Source organism: Callospermophilus lateralis, chromosome 7, assembly GCF_048772815.1.
Source record: "Callospermophilus lateralis isolate mCalLat2 chromosome 7, mCalLat2.hap1, whole genome shotgun sequence".
Classification (NCBI taxonomy): domain Eukaryota; kingdom Metazoa; phylum Chordata; class Mammalia; order Rodentia; family Sciuridae; genus Callospermophilus; species Callospermophilus lateralis.
Window position 1 is genome coordinate 15,393,862 of NC_135311.1, and position 26,021 is coordinate 15,419,882.

A 26,021-nucleotide genomic window follows, 5' to 3' on the forward strand; every position below is an offset into this window, starting at 1 on the left:
CTGAGTAGAAAAGATTAGAATATGTTCTTACTAGTATTTGAAACTGGACTTGGATCACTTAGGATAGCTATTCTGGTGATGATACTAACATGCATATAAGATAGATGGCTACACTGTGGATTCAAACACAGTCCTAAAATATGACTGAAAATCTTAGTTCAGATAGTGATAACATGCTCCAAAATTATAAAACTTTTTCAGGCAGCAACAGAAGTAGTTATTAAAATAACTGAATTAAGTTTTCCATGTAACATGCATGAGAAACTACAGAATTAAAAAATACTGGCCAATATTTTTCAAGGTCATTATATGTTAGAAACACTTCATATTTGGAACTTCATCTTCTGCACAAATAACAGCTCTAGAATTAAAGTAATATTACTGCCCAAATTTTGTAGATGAGATGATCAGTGTTTAGTATCAAAGACTGCTTAAGATTACACTTGAAAGTAATGGAAGATCTCAGGTGAAATTTCAAACAATGTGTTAGAGTATGTAATGCTTAATATTGGCTCAGTTGATATATTGAAGATATTAGGTCTGGTAATAAACCAAAATAAAGATGGCACTGAAATAATATACCCATGTATAAAACCCAAAATTTGTAGAACTTTCAAGGTGTACTTAAAGCTTAACTAAGAAGAGAAATATATATATAAAAAAAGTCAGGATCTATACCAGAAAACCTCAAAATGAGATTATAATCTAAAATTATTTTCAATAGCACATGGTAATTCTGAATGGATAAAAAAGTTGATACACAGTTGGAGCCATACTATTGTTGCATAATTCAGGAAAATGATACCTGAAGAACATCAGAGAGACTTGAGTGCTGAAGTGAGAAAGGTGTGTTGGGGTAAATCCACACATTTTCTGATGGTAATAGAACAGGGTGAGATTCAAGGGGTGACAGTGTTTGGAATTAAGTCTTTTTATTTATTTTCTCCTTAGATATATACTACATGATTCTTTCCCCAAAAGATGGAAAAGAACTACCAACTATATAATTATATTGGTATAAAAAGTGCATTTTTTTCTGAAGTTGGCCTTGGGATCTCAGGCAACACCATTCTTCTTCTCTTCCACATCTTCACGTTTCTTCTCCACCACAGGCTTAAGCCTATTGACCTGATCATTGGTCTCTTGGCCCTAATCCACCTGGGGATGATGATAATTGTGGTGTACACAGCTACAAATATTTTTGTGTCTCAGGACTTTTGGGATGACATCAGATGTAAATCCATAATCTACTGGCACAGGTTTTTCAGGGGCTTCTCTATTAGTGCCACCTGCCTGCTTAGTGTCCTACAGGCCATCACCCTCAGCCCCAGAAGCTCCTGCTTGGCAAAGTTTAAACATAAATCCCCACAGCAGACCCTTTGTTTTCTTGTTTTCTTGTGGGCCTTCTACATGTCCTTGAATACCCACTTCTCATTGTCTTCTACTGCCATTCCAAATGTGACCTCAAATGTCATTGTGTTTATTACTGAACCCTGCAAAATTGTGCAAATGAGTTATTTCCTCAGGCATTTATTTTCTGTATTTGGTATATTCCGGGATGTCTTTCTTGTAGGACTTATGGCTCTCTCGAGTGGATACATGGTGGTTCTCTTGTGCAGGCATAAGAGGCACTTTCAGCACCTTCACAACACCAGCCTTTCTCTAAAAGCATCCCCTGTACAGAGGGCCACCTGGACTATCCTATTGCTTATGAGCTTCTTTGGGCTCATGTACTGTTTGGACAGCATCTTCTCCTCCTCAAGAACTATGTGGAGCAATGATCCTGTCTGTTATTATATTCATTTGATGGTGGCCAATGGCTATGCCACAACATGCCCTTGGCTGCTAATCTGTACTGAAAAACGAATTATTAACTTCTGAAAATCTTTCTTTGTGAAGATAGAACATATTTAACTACTGATGATAGATAAGTTTCCCTAGCCTGCCAATATACTGGCTTTTGAACAATAAGTCACAGCATAGAATATATGCTCTCTGGATTAAGAGACTATGGACATATGCATGTTGGGTTAAATCTATTACTTTGAGACATGTGAATAACAAATATATTATAGAAATGTCAATGTTTTACCTTTTTGAGATAACACAAGGGCCCAACTTATTTGCTTGGTGTAAGCAAGAAATTCTTTTGAGTCTCACCTTCATGATCTGAGTTATCTATTATCAACACATTAAGAGTGTATATCACTTTTTAATAAGTGTTTAAAGGAGCTATATTGTTCCTAACAAAAATGTCAATAATTTGTGCCAAGAATTAATGCCTTTTCTGTTAACTTTTATTTTATTGTCTGTTAAAAAGAATTAAATGTAAGGACTCAAATCATCATATGTACACCAGAGCTCAGAGTAGCATTATTAATGACAAACCCTGGTGGAAACATCAATGCCCCTAATCATAGGAATGTATAAGTAAAACATGGCCTGGACATACTGTGGAATATAATTTAGCCTGGAACAAAAAAATGCCCGAGGTAGTAATTAGTGAACTTTGAAGACATTATTGCAAGTGACCTATCAGTCACAAATTATCCAATGCTGTAATATTTTAATGTAGAAAGTGGAACTGAGAGTAGAAACCTATATAGACAGAAAATAGAATGATAGTTACCAGGGTCTGAGAAAGTGAGTCAGTGGGGTGCTCTAATTGGACAGCAACACAATAGTTTGAGAAAAAAAAGTGCTAGAGATGGATTATGAATATTTTCACAACAGTATAAATGTTCTTGCTGAGTCTGACCTGCACTTTTAGAGAGCATCACAAAGTTCAATCACAAGAATGGGCCCCAAATTGAAATGGGTGGCACCTCATATGTGTATAATATGTCATACAACTTATTGCCATGCATATCTAAAACAACAAATAAAACAAAGCTTTTGGAATAAAAAAAAGTATCAAAATGGTAAATTTTCTGTCATGTGCACTTTACCATAACAAAAGTTGCCCAATGACCTTCTTTATATTAAGTGAAATATACCCATTACAGAAGGACAGACACCACATGTTCTCATTCATTTGTAGGAAACAATAAGTAGTTCTAGTAGAACAGAATGGAATGGTGGTCACCAGAAATTGGGAGAGCAAGGAGAGGACAAGTGGAAAGAGTTCATGGAGGGGTATAAACACAGAATGGAGAAATCACTTTGTGTCAATAACTTTGGCACAGTAGGGGGACTATTGGTTAAAACAACTTAAAATGTGCAACTTAAAATTAAATTGAAAAACATAAAATTAAATTAAAATTCCAAAAACAAAAAAAAAAAACAGCTGAAGAGATTAAAATACTTATTGCTGTGGTCTGATTTTACAAATTATATACATGTACTGAGTTATCATAATGTACCCTGAAAAATTCATATATAAAAATATAACCTTAAAGAGAGTTTCTATTCCACATAGTTCTTGAAATTCTAGACAGAGAAATTAGATGAAAGAAATTAAAGAAATACAAATAGGAAAAGAAGAACTCAAACTACCATTATTTACCAATAACAAGATTCTATACTAAGAGGATCCAAACAAATCCAGCAGAAAATTTTTCTAGACTTAATAAATAAATTCAGCAAAGTAGCAGAATATAAAATGAATACCCATTAACCAAATGCATATCTACACATCAATGATAAATCCTCTGAAAGAGAAATTAGGAAAAGTATCCCATTCACAAGAGTCTCAAAAAAAAAGTCTCCCATGCTCTTGGATAAGCTAAATCAAAATTGTCAAAATGCCCATACAACCCAAAGTGCTATACAGATTCAATGTAATTCCAATTAAAATCCAAACATTATTTCTTGTAGAAATACAAAAAGCAATCATGAAATTCATTTGGAAAATTAAGAGACCCAGAATAGCCAAAGCAATTCTTAGGAAGAAGAGTGAAACAAGGGGCATCACAATACATAACTTAATCTACACTGCAAAGATATAGTAACAAAAAAGCATGGTATTTTCACAAAAATATACATGTGGATCAATGGCACAGAATAGAAGACAGAGAGATAAACTTAGATAAATACAGGTATTTCATATTTGACAAAGTGACAAAGAACATACATTGGCAAAAAGATAGCCTCTTCAACAAATGGTGTTGGGAAAACTGGAAATCCATAGGAGCAAAATAAAATTAAACCCCTATCTCTAACCATGTACAATACATAACAAACTTTATCAAGGACCTAGTAAATAGACCAGAGACCCTACACCTAATAGGAAAAGAAGTAGTCCCAAATCATTTTCATGTCAAATTAGGCTTGACTTTCTTAACAAGACTCCTAAAGAGCAAGAAATAAAATTAAGAATAAATAAATGGGATTGATTCAAAATATAAATGTTCCTCTAAGAAAAAGAAAAAAATAAGGTGAAGAGACAGCTTACATTTTGGGAACAAATTTTTGCCACAGGCATGTCAGATAGAGCACCAATAGATAAATAACATAAAATTCTTAAAACCAAATAACAAACAACTCAATCAATAAATGTGATAAGGGGCTGAACAGACACTTCTCAGAAGAAGATACACAATTTATCAACAAATATATGAAAAATATTCAACAGCCCTAGCAATTAGAAAAATGCTAACCAAAAGTACTTCAGTCAGAATTGCAGCTATTAAGAATAAAAATAAGGACTGGGGTTGTGGCTCAGTGGTAGAGAGCTTGTTTAGCATGTACAAGGCACTGGGTTTGGTTCTCATCAGCACATGTGAATAAGTAAATAAAACAAAGGTCTATGAACAACTAATAAGAATATTAAAAAATAACAACAACAACAATAAATGTTGACAAGAATGTGTGGAAAAATGAATATTCAAACATTGCTGTTGGGACTGCAAATTGGTGCAGCTAATATGGAAAGCAGTATGGAGATTCCATGGAAAACTGGGAATGAAACTACCATTTGACCCAGCTACCTCACTCTTCAGTCTATACCTAAAGGGCTTAAAAACATTATACTATAGGAACACAGCCATATCAATATTTATAAAAGCAAAATTTACAATAGATAAGTTGTGAGGCCAACTTAGATGTCCTTTAGTACATGAATGGATATACACAATGGAATATTACTTAGCATTAAAAGAGAATAAAATTATGGCATTTTCAGGTAAACGAATGGAGAATATAATGCTAAGTGAATTAAGCCAATCACAAATAAGCAAATGCTGGATGTTTTCTATGATATAAGGATGCTGATTTATAATGGGGATGGTGGGGAACATGGGAGAAATAGACAAACTTTAGATAGAGCAAAGGAGAGGAATGGTAAGGTAGGGGGGATTGCGGCAGGAAAAATGGTAAATTGATATGGACATCATTACCCTAAGTACCATATGAAGACATGAATGGTGTTATGCTACTTTGTGTATAACCAGAGACATGAAAAATTGTGCTCTATATGTGTAATATGAATTGAATTGCATTCTGCTGTTATGTATAACAAATTCAAATAAATAAAAATAGATGAATAGATAAACAAAATGTGGCTCATATACACAGAAAAAACATTACTTAGCATTAAAGGAAAATAAAATTATGGCACTTGCAGGTAAATGGATGGAGATGGATAATACCGTGGTAAGCAAAATTACACAATCTTAAAAAAAAGGGGGGGGGAGGGACTGAAAGTTTTCTCTGATAAGTGTATGCTACTCCACAATGGGGCGGGGAGTCATGAGATGAGTGAAGAAATTTGGAGGGAATAGAAAAAATGGTGAAATGAGATGGACATCATTACCCTAGGTACTTGTAGGATTGCAAGAATGATGTGAATCTATTTCATGTACAACCAGGGAAGAAAAAAATACTGCTTCATCTGTGTACAATGAATTGAAGATCTATCCACTGTCATGTATAACTGATTAGAACTAATAAAAATGTATTTTAAAAAAGAATGAGAATTGCACTGGGGATGTGGCTCAGTGGTAAAGTGCTTGCCTGGCATGCATGAGGCCCTGGGTTCAAACACCCAAGCATCAAAACAAAAAAAGAGACAGAGAATTTTAAAAAAAAAATGTTTTCAGTAACCTTATAAGCATCTGTGAAAAAAACTCTTAAATAAAAATTATTTTACATGTCATGATCCAAAGTATTCCAAAAATAATAATAATTTTTAGAATCTCCTAACAGTTTTAAGGCTTTTTAATGAATTGGGTTTAAGTCAAATTTTTGGTTTTTTGTTTGGCCAGGGATTGAACCTAGTAGTGATTGAACCCAGCTCTGATTAACCACTGAGGCACATCCCAGGCCCTTTGTATTTTTTATTTTGATACAGGGTCTCAATAAGATGCTTAGGGCCTTGCTACATTATTTGAGACGCTCTTTAAACTTCAATCATCTTGCCTGAATGTCTCAAGTAGCTGGGATTACAGGTGTGTGCCACCTTGTAATTTATCTGAAGAAGGAGGAGGGTTTTTTTAAGCAGATGTCTGTGCTTCTCAGTCTTATAAGGGTACACTGCCTCATGTATTGACAGGTTCTTCATTTTCTTGGTAACATATTTTACATGAGGTCAAAATGTCAAATTAAAATTGTAGAGGAATAGATGGAAAATGATTGGCCTTAATAATTCATGCTATGAAAATTATGTATTTGTAGTATTGTTTTAATCAGAAAAAGTAAAAAAGACAACAGAGTTACTTTTCTAAATAGAAGTCAATATTTTATGGCATTAAATATTTTAAATGATAACTGTGGGAAATTATGTAATGTCATAATCTACTGCCTACTAATATCATTGCTCCTCTCTGGTAATTATTGCCTTTAAAGTTTTGACCTAAGAAACAACTAAAAATTAAGGACTGTTTCAGGTAACTTGTAAAAAGTTTGCACATATATACCTTCTAAATAACAAAATCATCAAAATACACAATAGCACTGCTTTAATTAATGATCATGTCTCACTACTTGAAATGATGGGATGCTGAGCCACAGGAGTTGCAGAGAAGGAGAAGTGGAGAAGAGAAGGAGATGTGGAAAGATCCTTCATCAAATAAGCTCTATACACAGCATCAAGATGTCTGAAAAGATACTCAACAGCACATGTCACTGGGGGAAGAAATTCAAAAGTACTAGAAGATGCCAATAACCACTCATAAATAACACACACTCACACAAAGCTCAATAGCAAAGAATACTGGTTGGTTGCAGAGCTCAGGATGGACCCTTGATTGTTACTGGGATGCCATATACAGTCTTGTGGGGAAAGAGCACTGTAGATTGTATTCTTAATAAAGCTACCATAGGATCTAGCAATCACACTTTCAGATTTTACACACATTATTTGTAAACTAATGCCCACAGAAATGGTTACTGAAGGTTTAATTCTTATCCCTAAGGCCAATTTAATAATGAGGACATGGATCTTAAAATAAGGAAAAGCAGGTATAGTATTGCTTTGCTAACAAAGGAGAGCACAGGGGACTCCAGTCATAGAGGCTGTGATTCCACTTATCACAGAAAACAAGGTTTTGTTTTGATTTTGGGTATTGGAGAGTGAACTCAGGGGCACACAACCACTTAGCCACATCTCCAGCCCTATTATGTATTTTTATTTACAAGCAGGGTCTCACTGAGCTGCTTAGCACTTCCCTAGCTTTGAACTCATGATCCTCCTGCATCAGTCTCCTGAACTTCTGGGATTAGAGGCATACCCACCACCTGCATGGCAGAATAAACATTGTTTTAAAAAAAAGTATTTAAAAGCTGCCTGCTAGATACTTCTTCTATGAGAATTATGATTCATTTCTTAATTTGGGAAATGCCATTTCTTAGATATTCTGGTGCCATCCCTAAAGTATGAATTCCTTGGTTCCTGTAGTGGATGTGTGCTCAAAGTTGTCTGGCTCCAGGATGGGAAAACTTAATCTTGTTCGCTGCACTCAGGAAAAGAAGTGGGAGTGGGGGAAAGAGGAAAGGAAGCCATGTCTACCTCAAAAGAAGTCTCAGTGGCAGTGTGGCATGGGTTATAATTAAAGCATGAGGTTGACCACTGCTACATATGCAAGTGATGACAGCAGCTTCATTATTGAACACTGTAAACTGGAAGAAATACAAACACTATTTTGCAAATTAATGGAGAAGTAAATGTACTTCCAAAAAATTTTCATTGAAAACCCCAAAAATATAGCCTGTTTATTCGTTCAAAAATGAAACTTAAAAGGATTTCACTGAGTGACAGAAGCCAGGATACAAAGAATACTTCTTTTATTCCACTTATGCAACATTACTGTGGAGACAATTTTAAGTATACCTAAGACTACTGTTTTTCTGAATTGGACAAAATAGCAACACTTGGATTAAAATTGGATGTGGCCTGGAATCCTGTGCCTGCAGTCCCAGCTGTTCAAGAAGCTGAGCATAAGCTCACCAGTGTGAGACGAGACTGGGTATCACAGCAAGACTCTGTCTCAAAAACAAACAAACAAACAAACAAAACCCCAGAAACAACAATAACAACAACAACAACAACAAAATACCAAGTTCACTTTTAAAGTGAAGGATATTTTTTGTACTGTGCTGGGATGATACATAAATGAATACCTGCCATTTTTCAAAACAATGAAATTCATTTTACAAAGCCTGAACTCTAATGTAAGTAAATGAAAATAAGAACTTTAAAAAGAAAGTGAGGTAAGGAAATTTTACCACTGTTTGAAATGGAAATTATGAGACTGTAGATAAGATCTGCGTTAATGTATATCAACACTGTACTCTAATAGGTAAGGAAATACTTTATATACAACCAGAGATATGGAAAATTGTGTTGTATATATGTGTAATAAGAATTGTAATGCATTCTTCTGTCATTTTTTTAAAATCAATAAAAAGAAGCATTGAAGAGAATTTATGAACTGCTACTAAAATTAAACAAATATGCATATGGTGGCTAGTTGGAACTAGGCTGTGTGCTGTTGGACAGCAAATTAAGGTGAACGGAGACCCTCATCATTATACAAAATACATGTATGAAGGTGTGAATTTGGTGTCAGGATACCTTATTTATAATCAGAGATATAATAAAATATGGTATAATGGTGTATTAAGAATTGTAATGCAAAAATAAAGAAATAAAATCTATGAGATCAAAAAAAATCAAAGAAACAAACAAAAAGAGTCAAAATGGAAATCTAGACTGAGCCTGCTACTGTTCATCATGGTCAGAGACAATGATGTGAACTTATATAGCTTGATAATGGTACACATGGAGAAATCTAGAAAGAAAGAAGCAAGTGTCTAACTACCACAGATAGTATATATACAAATATAGCAACCAGTTCTGTGAAGATGGTCCAGAGCAGCGACACCTAGTGCTTGTGTGTTCCTGTATTATATTTCTTTAGAGTTCTTTTAGTGAAATTATATTTCATATAAATTTTCCCTTTTATTTTCAAAAAAATTGCTACAAAATGCTTTGTTTTTCACAAATAGTTTAGCAGCCAGAAACATACCCATAACCCCATCTTCTTGAGAGGCCAGGACAAGAGAATTTCAAGTTGGAGGCCAAACTTCTCAATTTTCACAGACTGCCTTAAGTTGAAAGAAAGAAAGAAAGAAAGAAAGAAAGAAAGAAAGAAAGAAAGAAAGAAAAAAGAAAAGAAAAGATATGGATTAACTCAGTAAGAGAGTGCCCCTGGGTTCACATCCCTGTGATTTATTTTGTGTGTGTGGTATTGGGACTCAAAGGACCAGGAGCAGACTAAGCTAGTGTTTTGCCACAGAGTTACATCTTCAGCTCCCCATGTAGCCAAGACTTTTTTAAAAAGATAAAAAAAAATTAGATACCAGTTTAAACTCAGCAGGCCAGCTCAATTTAATAAAGAACTGAAAATGCAGGAAATATAACAGCAGTTGGTGACAAAGTCAAGAAATTGGCATTCCCATAAATTTCTGCTACAATTGTGAAATGACATACACTATGGACAGAAAGCAGTTTGATGATTCATACATAAAATTTTCACATAACTCACCAACTCTACTCCCAGCTCTATACTCAAATGACCTGGAAAACAGACACTCAAACACTTGTATATGAATGTTTATAAAAGCATCAATACAAATTATTGATGAAGAATTCATAAACTCACAAAAAGGTGAAAACAATCCAAATGTCTATCAACAAATAAGTGGATAGTGAAAATGTGCACTGTGCATGTGCCCATGACTATATAAACCAAAGCAATGCTGATATATGCTACTACATATATGAATCTCAGAAATATTAAACTAAGTAAATAAAACCAAAATAACAATATATAGAGAGAGTATAATTTCATTCATGTGAAATACCTAGGATATGTACCTTTGCAGACTGAAAAATGCAGTTGTCTGGGCCTGGGAGGGCAGATGGGAGAGTTTTTGCTTAATGGAAACATGGTTTTCTTTTGTAGTGACTAAAAGGCTAGAAAGAAGTTAAATATGGTGATTACACAGCAATATTGTCAATGTCACTAGATTGCATATTTAAAATGTTCACTGTTATCAGGACTTAATTTCAAAAAAAATCAAACATATAACCCCAAACAACACTGGAATTCTACTGAATTGCAGCAAATACAAGTTTCTCACAAATGATAGGCACTGGGGAGCCATAGAATCTCCCATGTTCTCTGATCCCAAACGCAAAGCTTGATGGTAAATCTAGCTTCCAGGGGTTTCTATCCTACTATCAAGCCCTAATCCTGCTTCTTTATATACTTTAGTCCTTACATTTCCCCCAAAGTTTACAGCCTTTGTGGAGGAATAATGATTTTTTTAAAATTTTATTTTGGTTCTAGGAGTTGACCAAAGGGAGCTTAAACATGGAGTATAATGTATTCTAATGAGGATCCTATTCTTGTGGTTGCACATGTGTGAAGTTACCCTGGTCATGTATTCAAATACAGGGCTAAGAAAGTCATGTCTGATTTTATTGGTTCCTTTTTGTCACCTTGAGCTATAGTTGAATAGACTTTAGTATTTTCAGGATTATTTTTCATTTTTATTTTATAGAGGTTGAATTCTCACAAAGAAAGCCCAGTATATAATCTGTGATGTAGTTACATTTACAATGTTGTGGTATAATTACCCCCATTCACCATGTTTCAAACATTTAATCCCTGCCTGGAAGAAAACCAAGTATATGATAAGCAGATACTGACTATCATGCCCTCCAAGGTCCTGGCAATCACCTTTCTCCTTTCTTATTCTAACATTTCCAATTGTTGGACATATCATATGAATTTAGTTAAAGCACATGAGAATTTTCATGTTTGATTTTATTGACTTCCCTTATCATTTTGGAGGTTCATTCATGTTGCAGCCTATGTCAATACTTCATTTTTTATGGCAGAGTAATATTCAAACATACATCTGGATGGTATATATAGTTGTATATTTACTTACATGAATGTATCTATATGTACCTGTGCTTACTCAGGCAAGTAAACATACAAATACATACACATTTGTTTATCCATTCTTCTCTTAATGGACATTTGGGTTTTCATCTCTGTTCTTGTGTGAATAGTGATGCCATTAACATTCATGTACATGTATTTAAGTATCTATTTTCAATTCTTGGGGGACTACAGCTAGGAATGGAATTAGTAGATTATAGGGTAATTCTATGTTTAATAATTAGCAAACATCAAATTATTTTCTATACTTTCTATATCATTTATATTCTTACCATAACTATGTGGGAGTTCTAATTTCCTCACATAATTACCAACATTTATTATCCCCCCCCTTTTTTAAATGAAGCCATTCTATTGGTGATGAAGTGCTATTACATGGTATTTGGTGGGTTTTGTTGTTGTTACTGTTTTAATGCTTTTGGTACAGGGAAACAAACTCCCAGGTGGTTCACCACTGATCTTCTGCCATTTGTTTTTTTTATATAGGGATAGAGTCTCACTAAATTTCCCAGGGTGCCCTCCTTTTGCCTTAGTCTCCTGAGTCACTTGAAGATAAGCATGTATCTATTTTTAGACAGAAAGAGAGAGAGAGAGAGAGAGAGAGAGAGAGAGACATCAATGTGCCTCTAATAGAATTTCACTGAAAGAAATTTTAAGAACTATAAAGCTGGAAGAAATAAAACTGACCCAGTATTAAGGTCTGAGATGTCAACTAATACTTTATAGTATACAAATGAAGACAGATATACTGAAAATTACTAAAATTATTGAACAAAACCCAGATGCCTATAGAGAAAAAAATCCACAAAGTATTTAGAACTATTTAATTTGTTTTAAGATACTGTTTTAATCCTATCTTAATAATTTTTTTTGTCAGAGGAGAAATGTTATGAATTAGAGAAAAAAATTAAGGAGTGTGTCAACATTGCTTTAGATTAATTTAGGCAGAAACTGATCTTTGTTTCTCCACTTAGTTTTTAGACTTTTAATTATTTGAGTGTCACCACTGATCAGCACCAAAGGACTGATTGTGCCATAGCCATTGGCTAAGAGCATTTGGAGACCAAGCAGGATGGGGTCACTGGTACACACTGCACCTGTGAAGAGGGAGATGATACAGTCCACACAGTACAGGATCTCAAAGGAGCTGATGAGCAACAGGATGGTGTGAGTGGCCCTTTGTTCTGGGAAACTTCTTGGAGAAAAATGAGGGCTGTGGAGAAACTTGGATCGTTGTTTATGTCTATGCAAGAGAATTATCATGTATGCTCTGGAAAGAACCATAAGACCCAGAAATAGGAGATCTCTGAATGCCATGAAAGCAAGAAAGAAGGTCCTGCTCATGTAGCTCATGAGCACAAAGTAACAGTGCTCAGTGAGAAACAGAAGGCCAGGCTGGGTCTTATTGGGAATGGCAACAATGTAGAGGAGCAGGTTGCTGGAGAGGCACATGGTGAGGAACCATAAGAAGACAAATAGCCCCATAATGTGATTTGTGGATTTCAGTTTAAAGTGGGCTAACCAGGAGCCACGGGGCTGATGGTGATGGCCTGAAGCACACTCAGGACACAGGTGGTGCAGATGGAGAGTCCCCTCATGACCCTGTTTAGGAAGGCAAGCACTTTGCATTTGAAGACACGTAGAATGTCCTTGTTTCCCAAATGTTTGTGGACACCAAAAGACCCGTGGTGAGGAGCAAGAGGATGTGTGTTAGATCCAAGTGGGTGACGGGGAGGTCAGTGAGCCTGGGCTTTTTGCCCACAAGGACAGCAGCAGTGTGGAGACCAAGTAGAAAGGTGTTTGCTGAGATCCCAATGCCAGCCTTGGGATAGAAGGCATTTCTTATGGCAACATAACTGAATCATTGGTTCATCTTCATCAGGATCCTGGAAAGAAAAACAGGAGCATTTGATAGAAACATCTTTTCATTGCCATGCTTCTAGTCCAACCACCACCTTTACAATGTCTAGAATCATGATTACCAAAAAATATCTTTGTAAAGAGGATATGGTCTTATTCTTCACCTTAATTTTAAGTTAAGGGCTGGTTTGTGGTTCCAAGGTAGAGCACTGGCCTACCATGAATGGAGACCTAGCTTTATCCCAAACACTAAAATAGGAAAAAAGTAAATAAAATATAAATTAAAAATAAATTTTATCTCAAGCATCTGTAATTCTTCTGAGGAATGATTTTGTACAACTTCTTATTTCATGGAAGTGCTCAGATCTTACTCTTGTCATTGGGCCTGTATACCTAAGGTTTTTCTTAATAGGATAAATTACATGATTAAAATGGTCAGCCTTTCTGTCTTTCCTGCATATTTCTTAAAGATGAAGATGCTGTTGTATTTGGCTTTCATCTGAAGTATCTAAAATATTGCTGCTTATATAAAAAATATTTACCACAACCTGTTGATATAAAGTTAAGATAAGCAGAAATAGAAGTCTTGGCCTGGGGTTTAGCTCTGTAGTAGAGCTATTGCCTAGCATGTGTAGGGTACTGGAGTCAGTTCTTGGCACCCCAAACCAAAATAAATAAATAAAACTATTGTGTCCATCTATAACTAAATTGTATATATATATTAATATGCCCATTCCCATGTTTCTTTATTCAAGTGTAGAATTGTAAAGAGTTTAGTTATGTTTTTTTCTCCTCAGACTTGGCCTTCACTTAATTCAGGTCCCACAATTTACTGTGAGGAAACTGTCATCATACCTAATGATTTGTGCCTCAGTGTATGTCATCCGTTAGTGTGGGTCAGGTTAGTGCTTTCCTTCTGGTATTGTTGGAGTGAGTAATTAAATATGTGCTTGACATATATAAAGCAAAATAAAATCATTCCTTATTGTTTTGTTATTTGTCTCTAATCTTGGTGTGGGGGAGTATGTGCAATATGTTAAAGATTTCTTAGTATAGGTAAAAAATGCCCATGTAAGATTGGCCTCCTTTGGCAAAAATTTGATTCTTAAGTCCTGTAATATTGGACATTATTTTCTTCTCATTTTAAAATTTCTACGTGCAATAAACATAGATGTTTCCTCATTCCAATTGTCTTCCAGGGGAACATGTAGAGAGATGGTGGGGTCCCCTCAATTTTTATCTCTGCTTAGAAATGCCACAGTATATGTTTCCATTTTTGTGAGGTGTTTTGTACCAGTGATGAAAATGGAAAGATCACAATGAACACTATGAAATACAGATTATATATTATACTATTTTGAAAATTCACACTCTAATAAAACATAAAATCTTACAACATCAGCAAATTTCTAGAGACACATGACCTACCCAAATAGAATCAGGAGGACACAGAAATTTAAAAGAGATCAAACTCAAGCAATGTAATGCAATACACCACCAAAAGCCTACCAAGCATAAAAGACCAGGACCAGATGGATTCTTGGCAGAGTCTTCCAGACCTTGAGAAATAAATACCACTAGTCCTCCTCAAATCATCCCATAAAATAGAAAAGGAGGTAACACTTTCAAACTCATTGTAAAAAGCTAGCGTCACCCTGATACCAAAAGTAGACAAAGACACACCAAGGAAAAATATTCTGATTAATATTCCTAATGAATATATAAAAAAAATATTCATAAATTACTGGAAAATCACCTTCAAAACATATTAAAATATAGTGCACCAGGATCAAATGCGGTTCATCTCAGGGATGGGAGGGTGGTTCAACATACAGAAATCAATAAACAGAATTCATCACATTAATACACGTACAGACAAGAACCAAATGATTATATCAATAGATGCAAAAAAAAATCACATACACACACACACTTGACTAATTACAGCATCCATTCCTATTCAAAATATTAGAAAATCTAGGGACAGTAGGGACATACATAAACTTTATAAAAGCTATATTGTAGACCCAAAGTCAACATCAATTAAATGAAAAATTAAAAGCATGCCCTCTAAAGGTGGAAACAAGAGAATGATGTCCACTTTCACTACTTCTATTCAACATAGTCCTGAAAATTCTAGCCAGAGCAGTTACACAAAAGAAATATTAAGGGATATAAATAGGAAAATAAAAACACAAACTATCACCATTTACAGATGACATGTTGGTATAATCAGAAGATCCAAAAATTCCACCAGAAAACTTATTGAACACATATCCTGCACAGTGGCAGAATATGAAATTAACACCCACAAATTAATTGTGTTCTTATACATCAGGAAGAATCAACTGAGAGAGAAATTGGGAAAACTATTTCAGTCACAATAGCCTCAAAGAAAAGTAAAATATTTGTGAATGAATTGAACAAAAGAGGAGAATGTCCTCCACCATGAAATCTACATCACACTAAAGAGATAAATTGAAAAAGACCTTAGAAATGGAAATGTCTCCCATGTTGTTGGATATGCAGAATTAATATGGTCAACATGGTCATGTGACCAAAAGCACTGCACATATTCAGTGTAATTCCCATTAAGATTCTAGTGTTGTTCTTATAGAAACAGAAAAAGCAGTCATGCAATTCACTTGGAATAATAAGAGACCCAGAATAGACAAAGCAATCCTCGGCAAGAAAAGAAAAACAGGAGGCATCACCATACCAGACCTTAACTTATACTACAGAGCTATAATAACAGAACAGCATGATATTGGCACCAAACAGGCTTGAAGACAAATGGTACAGAATAGAAGATAAAGAGAAGCAAACCACACGAATGCAGTGATCTCATATGAAACAAAGTCACCATAAACATACATTGAAGAAAAGATACTCTTTTCAAAAAAAAGGTGCTGGAAAAACTGGAAATCAATGTGTAAAAAAATAAAATTAGACTCCTATCTCCTGTGCTTATCAAATTTTAATTCTATGTGGATCAAGGATCAAAACATTAGACTGGAGAAATTGCACCTACTACATGAAAATTTAGGCTCAAATGTCCAACTGATTTCTTTAACAATACTTTTAAAACAAAAGAATTATAACCCTCTCTCAAATTAAATACAAAATGGTGCTGTGGATGTGAATATGTGGTTGTGTGTTCCTGAGTTTAATCCACACTAACCCCTACCCCTCCCACCAAAAAAAGAGTAAATTCATGGGATGGTATCAAATTAGAAAGTTTATTTACAGAAAAGAAAACAAGCAAGATGTGAAGAGAGAGCCTAGAGAATTGGAGAAAATCTTTTCAACCTACACCTCAGAGAGAGAGCACTAATCATCAGGACATATAAACAAATAAAAATATTTTTAAAAACCAGATATTCCAATTAATAAATAGGCAAAGGAAGTGAACAGGCACTTCACATAAGAAGAAATACAAATTGGCAACAAATATATGAAGATTTGAAACATTTTAAGTTCTATAAATTTATGTAAAGATAGAAATTGTTGGACTTTGAATTATTATTTCTCATGAGTTCTTATACTTTAAAATAACTCATGTAAGATAATACATATAATATTATAAATTTGTATAAAACAAAATAAAATCCTATCTATTACATGAAAATTACTACCTGACTTAAATTTAAAGAGGTCCTGTAGCACATGAGGAAAAGTACCTCTGTCCTGGTTATGATGTGGCAAGTGTCAGATGTAACAATGCATTTCTCCAGTTCCTACCTAGGAGCTTTCCCTTCCTTCTCTTTCACTCAGATTTTGAGCTGTGGCTTCCGAGATGAGGTTATATGGAGCAGATATCTTAAGCTCATCTCTCAATAGACTACTAATCTTGTTGCATCTGAAGTCTGACAGCATCTGTCTTGCAGAATTAGACAAGGCATCCTCAAAGGAAAAGAAAACTACTACTTCCATTCTCAGACAATGATAAACAAGCCCCCCCTGGATGAAAACGTTTTGCATGTGTATCTCTAATCTTCCAAAGTGACCTTAGGTTTTGATGGGTACCAATCATAGAAAACACATCTCAGCTCACTAACATGGATCCAAATGGGGTACATCCTGCCAAAAAAGAACAAATTATAAAAAATAGAGTGTTAGATATGAAGAAATATAAATTAGGAAGATGGATTTCTCAGGTCTGTGTGCTGGAAAAAATACTCATAACCATGACATTCATATATCAATAAATTTGCCTCTCAAATTTGATTTCTACATACATGAGCCAGTAAACCCAGTGAGTTGGGAAACTGAGTCAGGAATATCACAAGTTTTGAGCCAGCCACAGCAACTTAGCAGGACCCTAAGCAACTACGAGAGAAGTTCTTTCAAAATAAATAATAATAATAATAATAATAATAATAATAATAATAATTAAAATATTTAAAAAGGCTTGGGAATGTGTCTCTGTGGTTAAGCACCCCAGGGTTTAATCCCTGGTACCAAAACAAATAAATCCCTTTGTTGAGAGAAGGAAATATATACCTATCACCTGAATCTTGCTTGGATATGGACTGGATTTATTCTCAGGTTTAAAAACACAGTTCATGGAACATTTCTGGTTCCACCTGAGCTGGAAGGTCATTTCTCCAACCAATGCAAATTTGAGCTTAGTCATGAGCAGGTTGTTGTGAGAAATTTGGATTAGGACTTGCTCCTTCCCAGTTTCAGAAATTACAAAAGAGAATGATTTTCCTGTTACATGGGGCAAGCCAAATGTCTACTACTGTGCTCACTGAGAACTCTGTCTCTTGACCATATGAGCTTCGTGTATTTATCCTACAATGTGCACCCTTCTGCTCTTTGCATGAGTTCCCCTGCAGAATTCCCACCAAAGCTTGACAGGTGAAGTGTTCTCATTTAATGGGTAAGAAGAGAGAAGTGAGATGGACAATGAAAAACACATTTTAGATCACTATTTCCTGAAGCACAGGTGGAGTAAAATACCACTAGGTCAATTTTTGTTTTAATATGAAGGAGTCACTTGTTAGGAAACAGAGAGAGACAGATTCTTGGTGTAGGGAAGTAAGGGTTTGTGAGCTTCCTTGGGCATTCAAGGTACTCATTTTCTGTCTAAGGTCTTTTTTCCACTGGTCTTCACAAAGAAGGTGAGTATTGTAAGAGTGGATTTGGTTGACCTGATATTAGGAAAAGACCATGAAAATTTCAAAGGAAACATGGCAAACAGAAGAAAGGGCTTTAGTGCTGTGATATTAATTCTCAGTACAGAGGCATCTGTATCACTCATGAGGACTGATGATCTCTCAAGGTAAAAGGAGAGAAAATGAGAAAGAAAGGAAAGAAATTCATGCCTGACCTAAGAGTTAATGTCTCCTACTATTTACAAGCTCCTTCACTTTGGTTCATTTTTTAGAATCACCAAACCAACACGATGTTCCCAACGTGGATACAGCATTGTGAACAGCTGTACAGCTGGAGAAGCATTGAGAAAAGCAGTCTTGAATATACACGATTATGCACACCTCCTACCCTGGGACCCTGCCTACTTCCTTTCTTCCTTCTTCCTATTGTTCATTTGGATTCAAGTCTTCAGTTGGCACAGCCCCACTTCATACATGGGAACAAGGCTTGCTCAAAGTCACATTCCACATTGTTAATCAGGGCAGGGATTGAGATTTGGACCAGCGTCTGCCTGTTGTGGAGACAGTGCTCAGGAGAGTCATTGGGGCCTTGAGATTTGGGACTTGAGTGTTGACATCAAGAGTAAAGAGAATCCCCCTCTGTGAAACTTCTGGGAATGGTGAAGTATTCTGGACAGGACTCAGGGTACAGGCTGCCCAAGGGCTCAGACTAGGGACTGCACAAGTTTCCTGTACAGCTTCATTCCAAGAGACCTGAGAAAGGAATTGGTGACACAGTTTTCTGGTTCTCTTGGCCTAGATTGTTCCTGAACCTAAGGACTCTGAATAAGAGAGTCAACAAGAAGCAAATCCAATGCATCTCTTTTCTCTCTACTAGAAATAAAACAACAAAAACAAACAAATAACAATAAAAAAAACACCTGCCACATACTGAAATTTCTTCCTTTCAACTTGAAAAGAAAAAAGCTCTGAACCGAGTAGTCTGGGCTTCTATGGTTATCCAAGCATGCCAACAGGCCCCAGACCCTCCCTATTTTACATTCCTATTTTGTCTTCTCAAGACAGCTAACAGGGGAAGGGGAAGAAAGAAAATACTGAGAGCTAGAGGCCCAGTGGCTTTCACTGACGTCTCATTGACCAGCACATAATTGTAGTTACTTCTGTCTGCAAAACATATTGGAGAATGTAGTTTGTTTGGGGGATATTTTATTAGTTTTGATCTATTTTTGGTTCCAGGGACTGAACCCAGGTGTGCTTAACAATGGAGCAACATCTCTAGACCTTTTAATTTATTAGAGACAGGGACTCACTATGTTGCTTAGGGCCTAAGTTGCTGTTGTTGGCCTCTAACATGGGGTCTTCCTGCTTCAGCCTCAGCAGCAGCTGGGATTACAGGGATGTGCCATTGCACCTGGCTATCTTATTTTGAGTAGAAACTTCCAACAAAATGTGTAGTGTATATTTATATGAAAAAAAGACACTGCATTCTTTCAAATAGTCCTTGGTACACTACATCAGAATTACTTTATGTTCCACTTTTTTGCACATAGATATTCAGTGGAGGTGCATTTATGCTTTTTAAATTGTCCTAAAGATGCAGGGAGACAGGAAAATAATAGAATAAACAAGTTTGTAATAAAATAAAACATACCATACTATATACTACATATAGTAATATTATACTATGGGTTGGCATTATTGAAAAATTTCTAGAATTTTTCTCTTCTCCCAGCTGTTCTATGAGCTGTAGTTATTCTTTACTAATGATAATCATTAATAAAGTGAATAGAATTTGAGAAGATTTTCAATTAGCAGAATGAATTGTGCATAACATTCCTATGCATATAAACAAAAACAAACCAGTGAATCTTAAATCAAGTACATCCACAAGAATGGGTTTCTAATAAAATAAGCTATATTCCATGCTTCTATAATTATATCAAAATGGATTCTACTCTCATGTATATAACTAAAATAAACCAGTAATAACATTTTTACTTATATTAAATATATTAATGCTTCTAGAATTAAAATGACAAATTCCTTTGTTATAATTGCACTGAATTTCTTGTAGTAAAGAGAGCAGTTTATAAAAATATACAGAAAATCTTTTATCTTTTTAAGACAATTTTTTCTCTTCTAAAATATTTTCCACCACTCCTTCCACCCAACTTTTGACTAATCATATTCTGAATTGAAAAATTCCTTCACAAAACACTTTTAATTAGTTTTGTTCCAGTCACTGAATTACCACAGACTTCACGTTTACATGTTCATTAAAGTAAATTAAGCAAAATCTTCAGCAATTTGTGATTTACTAGAAGGAAATGGTGACTGGATTATAATACTGAAGACCGTTTACATCCTAGTTTGCACATATCTAAACATGGCCATTGATAGGAGCATGACTTAAATTTGGAAACTTGTTTTAAATTTTTTAAAAAGATTTTTTACATTGTAGTTGGATACAATACTTTTATTTTTACATGGTGCTGAGAATCTAACCCAGTGTCTTGCACGTGGTAGGCAAGTGCTCTACTCCTGATCACAACTCCAACCCTGGATTCAGCTTTTTGATTAAAAGTATCTGAAGAGCCTCATCCTGATGCTATTTTTTTTGGTACACCGCAAGATAGGCTCTTTGTCTTGCCATGACTGAAACTCTTCTGTTTCTGTATTAATGTTTATGTGTTTTGCTTGTATTTCATAAGCATTATGTCAAGAATATGGAATCTCAATAACTCTGCCTTCCATTAGAAAGTTATTTGGATAAAATTTGAGAGTATAATAAAAATTACATTATGCATTCCATCATTCTCACTGCTCATATGGAGACTCTGGAAGGAGTTATAACTACTTTCACAATGTCACACAGATCAAAAACTGTAAGTCCTGAGATTAAAGATTACTAAAAAGTTTTTTCACAGCAAGAGAAACAATAAGAGAGGTAAATAGGGAGCCTACATCATGGGAACAAATATTTACTCCTCACACGTCAGATAGAGCCCTAATATCCAGAATATACAAAGAACTCAAAAAATTAGACAATAAGATAACAAATAACCCAATCAACAAATGGGCCAAGGACCTGAACAGAAACTTCTCAGAAGAGGATATACAATCAATCAACAAGTATATGAAAAAATGCTCATCATCTCTAGCAGTCAGAGAAATGCAAATCAAAACCACCCTAAGATACCATCTCACTCCAGTAAGATTGGCAGCCATTAGGAAGTCAAACAACAACAAGTGCTGGCGAGGATGTGGGGAAAAGGGTTCTCTTGTGCATTGCTGGTGGGGCTGCAAATTGGTGCGGCCAATTTGGAAAGCAGTATGGAGATTCCTGGGAAAGCTGGGAATGGAACTACCATTTGACCCAGCTATTGCCCTTCTCAGACTATTCCCTGAAGATCTTAAAAGAGCGTATTACAGGGATACTGCCACATCGATGTTCATAGCAGCACAATTTACAATAGCTAGATTGTGGAACCAACCCAGATGCCCTTCAATGGATGAATGGATTAAAAAAATGTGGCATCTATACACCATGGAGTATTACGCAGCACTAAAAAATGACAAAATCTTGGAATTTGCAGGGAAATGGATGGCACTAGAGCAGATTATGCTTAGTGAAGCTAGCCAATCCCTAAAAAACAAATACCAAATGTCTTCTTTGATATAATGAGAGCAACTTAGAATAAAGCAGGGAGGAAGAGCAGGAAGAAATGATTAACATTAAACAGAGACATGAGGTGGGAGGGAAAGGGAGAGAAAAGGGGAATTGCATGGAAACGGAGGGAGACCCTCATTGTTATACTAAATTACATATAAGAGGTTGTAAGTGGAATGGGAAAACAAACAAGGTGAGAAATGAATTACAGTAGAAGGGGTAGAGAGAGAAGATGGGAGGGGAGGGGAGGGGGGATAGTAGAGGATAGGAAAGGCAGCAGAATACAACAGTTACTAGTATGGTATTATGTAAAAATATGGATGTGTAACCCATGTGATTCTGCAATCTCTACTTGGGGTAAAAAAGGGAGTTCATAACTCACTTGAAGCTAATGTATGCTAATGTATGAAATATGATATGTCAAGAGCTTTGTAGGGTTTTGAACAACCAATAAAAAATAAATAAATTAATTAATTAATTAATTAAAAAAAAAAAAGATTAATGAGATTGAGTGAGATGCCAGAATTAGAGTCATGGTCCTGCTGTTCAATGTGCTGTTTACCATGTACATCTGAAAAATCAAGTGAAAGACAATTGATGTCAGATCCCACTTCTGAGCAACTAAATTTATCTTAGTACCTGACTGAATAATTTGTACAGGAGTACGGCATCCCCCATTACTATTGAGATAGCAGGGCTATTTTCTCTAATACAAAAGACTTATTAGAATAAAAACATATGGTGGTATTACTTACCAGAGATAAGAACTGTGAAGGAGACCCCACCAGCTGTGTCCCTGTTTTCCTGGAATAGATATGGAATGTGAAAACATCTATATTTATTGCAGGTAGTAATTTGAAAGCTTGAAGAAATAACTGTACAATACTAACAGAATCCAAGGATCAAAGTTTGCCAAAGAAAACCAATCATGAATAAGCATTTCTTAAATATGGTAGGAAGTCCTTAATATATCACATTTATAAACCACACTAAGATAAGAGACAAAAAGTTATGAACAGTATTACAGTGCTTCATATGTGTCAGACACCTATCTAATTACTCACTCCAAAAATGCTACAAGGAAAGTGTAAGCTGATTGCCATTTGCCCATGAAATCAATTGAAACCTAGATGAAGTGAAAGTGTTCCCCCAGCTAATAAATGATGGGCTTGAGATAAATAAAAGTCATAGGAGAAGAGCACAGAAATTACTAAATCCCTTAAAATTCTGCACTTGAATGATCCATGGGAACAGGCTTGTTGGTATTATTTCCCTGAAGGATTCTGATTACTGCTTATCCAAACTTTACATCGACAGCTTATGGTAAATAAATTTTATGTAAGCCACAGTGTTTCAGATATGGCACATGCAAGCCAGAGAAGGCAGTATCTTCACATAGAGAAAGCTGCAGGGAAGATGGAAAAGCAAACAAAACCTCACCATTAAGTAACATGATTTATGCTACATCAGAAAACATGGTGGTACAGGTTCAAAGAGAGGGGTGAAATCTCAGCACTTCCAAGTGATGAATGGGAGGTATGCAAAATCATTCTTCAGAAGAATGCACGATGCTTAAGGTGAAATTTATTCTTTACTTATTTTTTACTTACTTTTTCTTTTCTCTTTCAGTGATTTGCATGGAATCAGGGCTTTATTTATGCTAAGCCAGCACTCTACCATGGAGCCACCACCAACCATTGATTTGAAATTAACATTAAGACTAAGAGCTTAGCCTACTCACAAAGATTTTTGTTGTTTTGTTAGATGATAATTCTAGAGATTGTAAGGGAAGGTAGAACTGGAAGCATGGCAATGAAAAAGGAGTTGCTCTCCACTGCCCCTGTTTTTCTCCCCAGATTCCCCATGAAGATGGACCCACATTTCAGTTATGTTGCCCTAAGGAAAGCCTTCTATCCCCAGGCTGGCATTGGGATCACAGCTAACACCATTCTGCTTTGCCTTCACATTGCCACGGTCTTTATGGGCCACAAGCCCAGGCTCACCGACCTCCCTGTCACCCACTTGGCCCTAACACACATCCTCATGCTCCCCACCATGGGCCTTTTGGTGTCTACAGACATTTGGGAAACACAAAACATTCCAGGTGACTTCAAATGCAAAGTACTTGTCTTCCTGCACAAGGTCATGAGGGGGCTGTCCATCTGCACCACCTGTGTCCTGAGTGTGCTTCAGGCCATCACCATTAGTCCCAATGGCTCCTGGTTGGCCAACTTCAAACTGACATCCACAAATCCCATTGTGGGGCTATTTGTCTTCTTATGGGCTCTCACCATGACCCTCTCCAGCAACCTGCTTCTTTGCACTGTGGCCACACCCAATAAGACCCAGCCTGGTCTTCTGTTTCTTACTGACCACTGTTCCCTTCTGCTCATGAGGTACAGACACAGGAGCCTCTTTCTTGCCTTGGTGGCATTGAGAGATCTCTTATTTCTGGGTCTGATGGTTTTTTCAAGTGCATACATGATAAATCTTTTGCATAGACATAAAAAACAAGTCATGTCTCTTCGTACCTCCAGGTTTTCTCCACGAAGATCCCCAGAAGAAAGGGCCACTTACACTATTCTGTTGCTCATCAACTGCTTTGAGGTCTTGTACTGTGTGGACTCCATCTTTTCACTGACTGTAGTCATGACATAGACTGGTGACCCCATCCTGTTGTGTCTTCAAATTCTTGTGGCCAATGGCTATGGCACCATCAGTCTTTTGGTGCTGATAAGTGCTGACACACACATAATAAAAGTTATGCAAACCAAATGGAGAGAGAAAGTTCTGCTTCTGGCTAAACTGATGTAAAGCTACTTTGCCAATTTCATTAATACTGTTTTCTTTAGTTCATAAAATTTTCCCTCTGGAAAAAATTGTTAAGATAGGAATAAATTTTTTTGTTAGAACAAAGTAATCTAAATACTTAGCAAATATCTTGGGAATAATATTCTGTTGTATGTACATCTTGTTTTAAGTTATTTACATTAATTGTCGCTATACTTGGCCTCCTTAGCATATTATAAACTATTATAGTTTCCTTTTACTTTGGATCTCAGACGTTTACACTGGGTCTATTTCCTTTCTTCCTGCATTGCTGTTCTTTAAAGTTTCTTTCAGTGAAATTCTATTAGAGGCTCATTGATGCTTTTCTCTTTCTTTTTGTCTAATAATATGTGCATGCTTATATTCAAGCTACTCAGGAGACTAAAGCAGGAGAAATGCAATTTCAAGGGCACCCAGGGTGACTTAGTGAGATTCTGTCTCTAAGTGAAAATTAAAAGAGCAGGAGATGGAGCTCAGAGGCAGACCACCAAGGTGTTCAAAACCACAACAACAACAACAAAAACACAAACACCATGAGACTGCACTTCTTGAACAATAGAAAGTCTCCACTAAAAAAAAAAAGAAATAGAAATAATTGTTGGAAACCATGTAAAGAATTTGAAAGCCCTATACACTTACAGTAAGGATATAAGGTAATTCAGTGAGTATTGAAAAAAATATGATGATGGCTAAAAATGTGAAAATAAAATTATCATATGACCTACTAGTTCCATTCTTAGCTATATTCCCCAAAGAATTAAAAACAGATATTCAAACACTTGTGCATATATGTTAATAGCAGCACCATTTACACTAGGAAATAGGTGAAAATCCAAATGTTCATCAAGAATGGATAAACACATTTGTGTGTGTGTGTGTGTGTGTGTGTGTGTGTGTGTGTGTGTATATATATATATATATATATATAAAACAAAAGTTGTGCAAACCAAATGGAGAGAGAAAGTTCAGCTTCTGGCTAAACTGATGTAAAGCTACTTTGTCACTCTCATAAACACATTAGCCACATATGTATAAGCACATGTTCATATATATATTTATGAACAAATATAAAATGATATATAACATCCATATACATGTTTGAATATTACTGTCATAACAAAAGAAATACTG

General features: G+C 35.6%; 2 protein-coding genes across 2 annotated transcripts; both read left to right on the forward strand.

Moving 5' to 3' along the window:
- Positions 1–981: 981 nt before the first annotated feature.
- On the forward strand, positions 982–1,881 carry LOC143404048 (vomeronasal type-1 receptor 90-like). The gene has a single exon (XM_076862408.1). The coding sequence runs from the start codon at positions 982–984 to the stop codon at positions 1,879–1,881; it is 900 nt and encodes a 299-aa protein (XP_076718523.1).
- A 21,986-nt stretch (positions 1,882–23,867) lies between these two features.
- On the forward strand, positions 23,868–24,719 carry LOC143404049 (putative vomeronasal receptor-like protein 4). The gene has a single exon (XM_076862409.1). The coding sequence runs from the start codon at positions 23,868–23,870 to the stop codon at positions 24,717–24,719; it is 852 nt and encodes a 283-aa protein (XP_076718524.1).
- Positions 24,720–26,021: the final 1,302 nt, after the last annotated feature.

What these genes read in the sequence shown, in the direction of transcription:
- LOC143404048 (XM_076862408.1), top strand. Translation starts at nt 982, where the DNA reads ATGGAAAAGAACTACCAACTATATAATTATATTGGTATAAAAAGTGCA.
- LOC143404049 (XM_076862409.1), top strand. Translation starts at nt 23,868, where the DNA reads ATGGCAATGAAAAAGGAGTTGCTCTCCACTGCCCCTGTTTTTCTCCCC.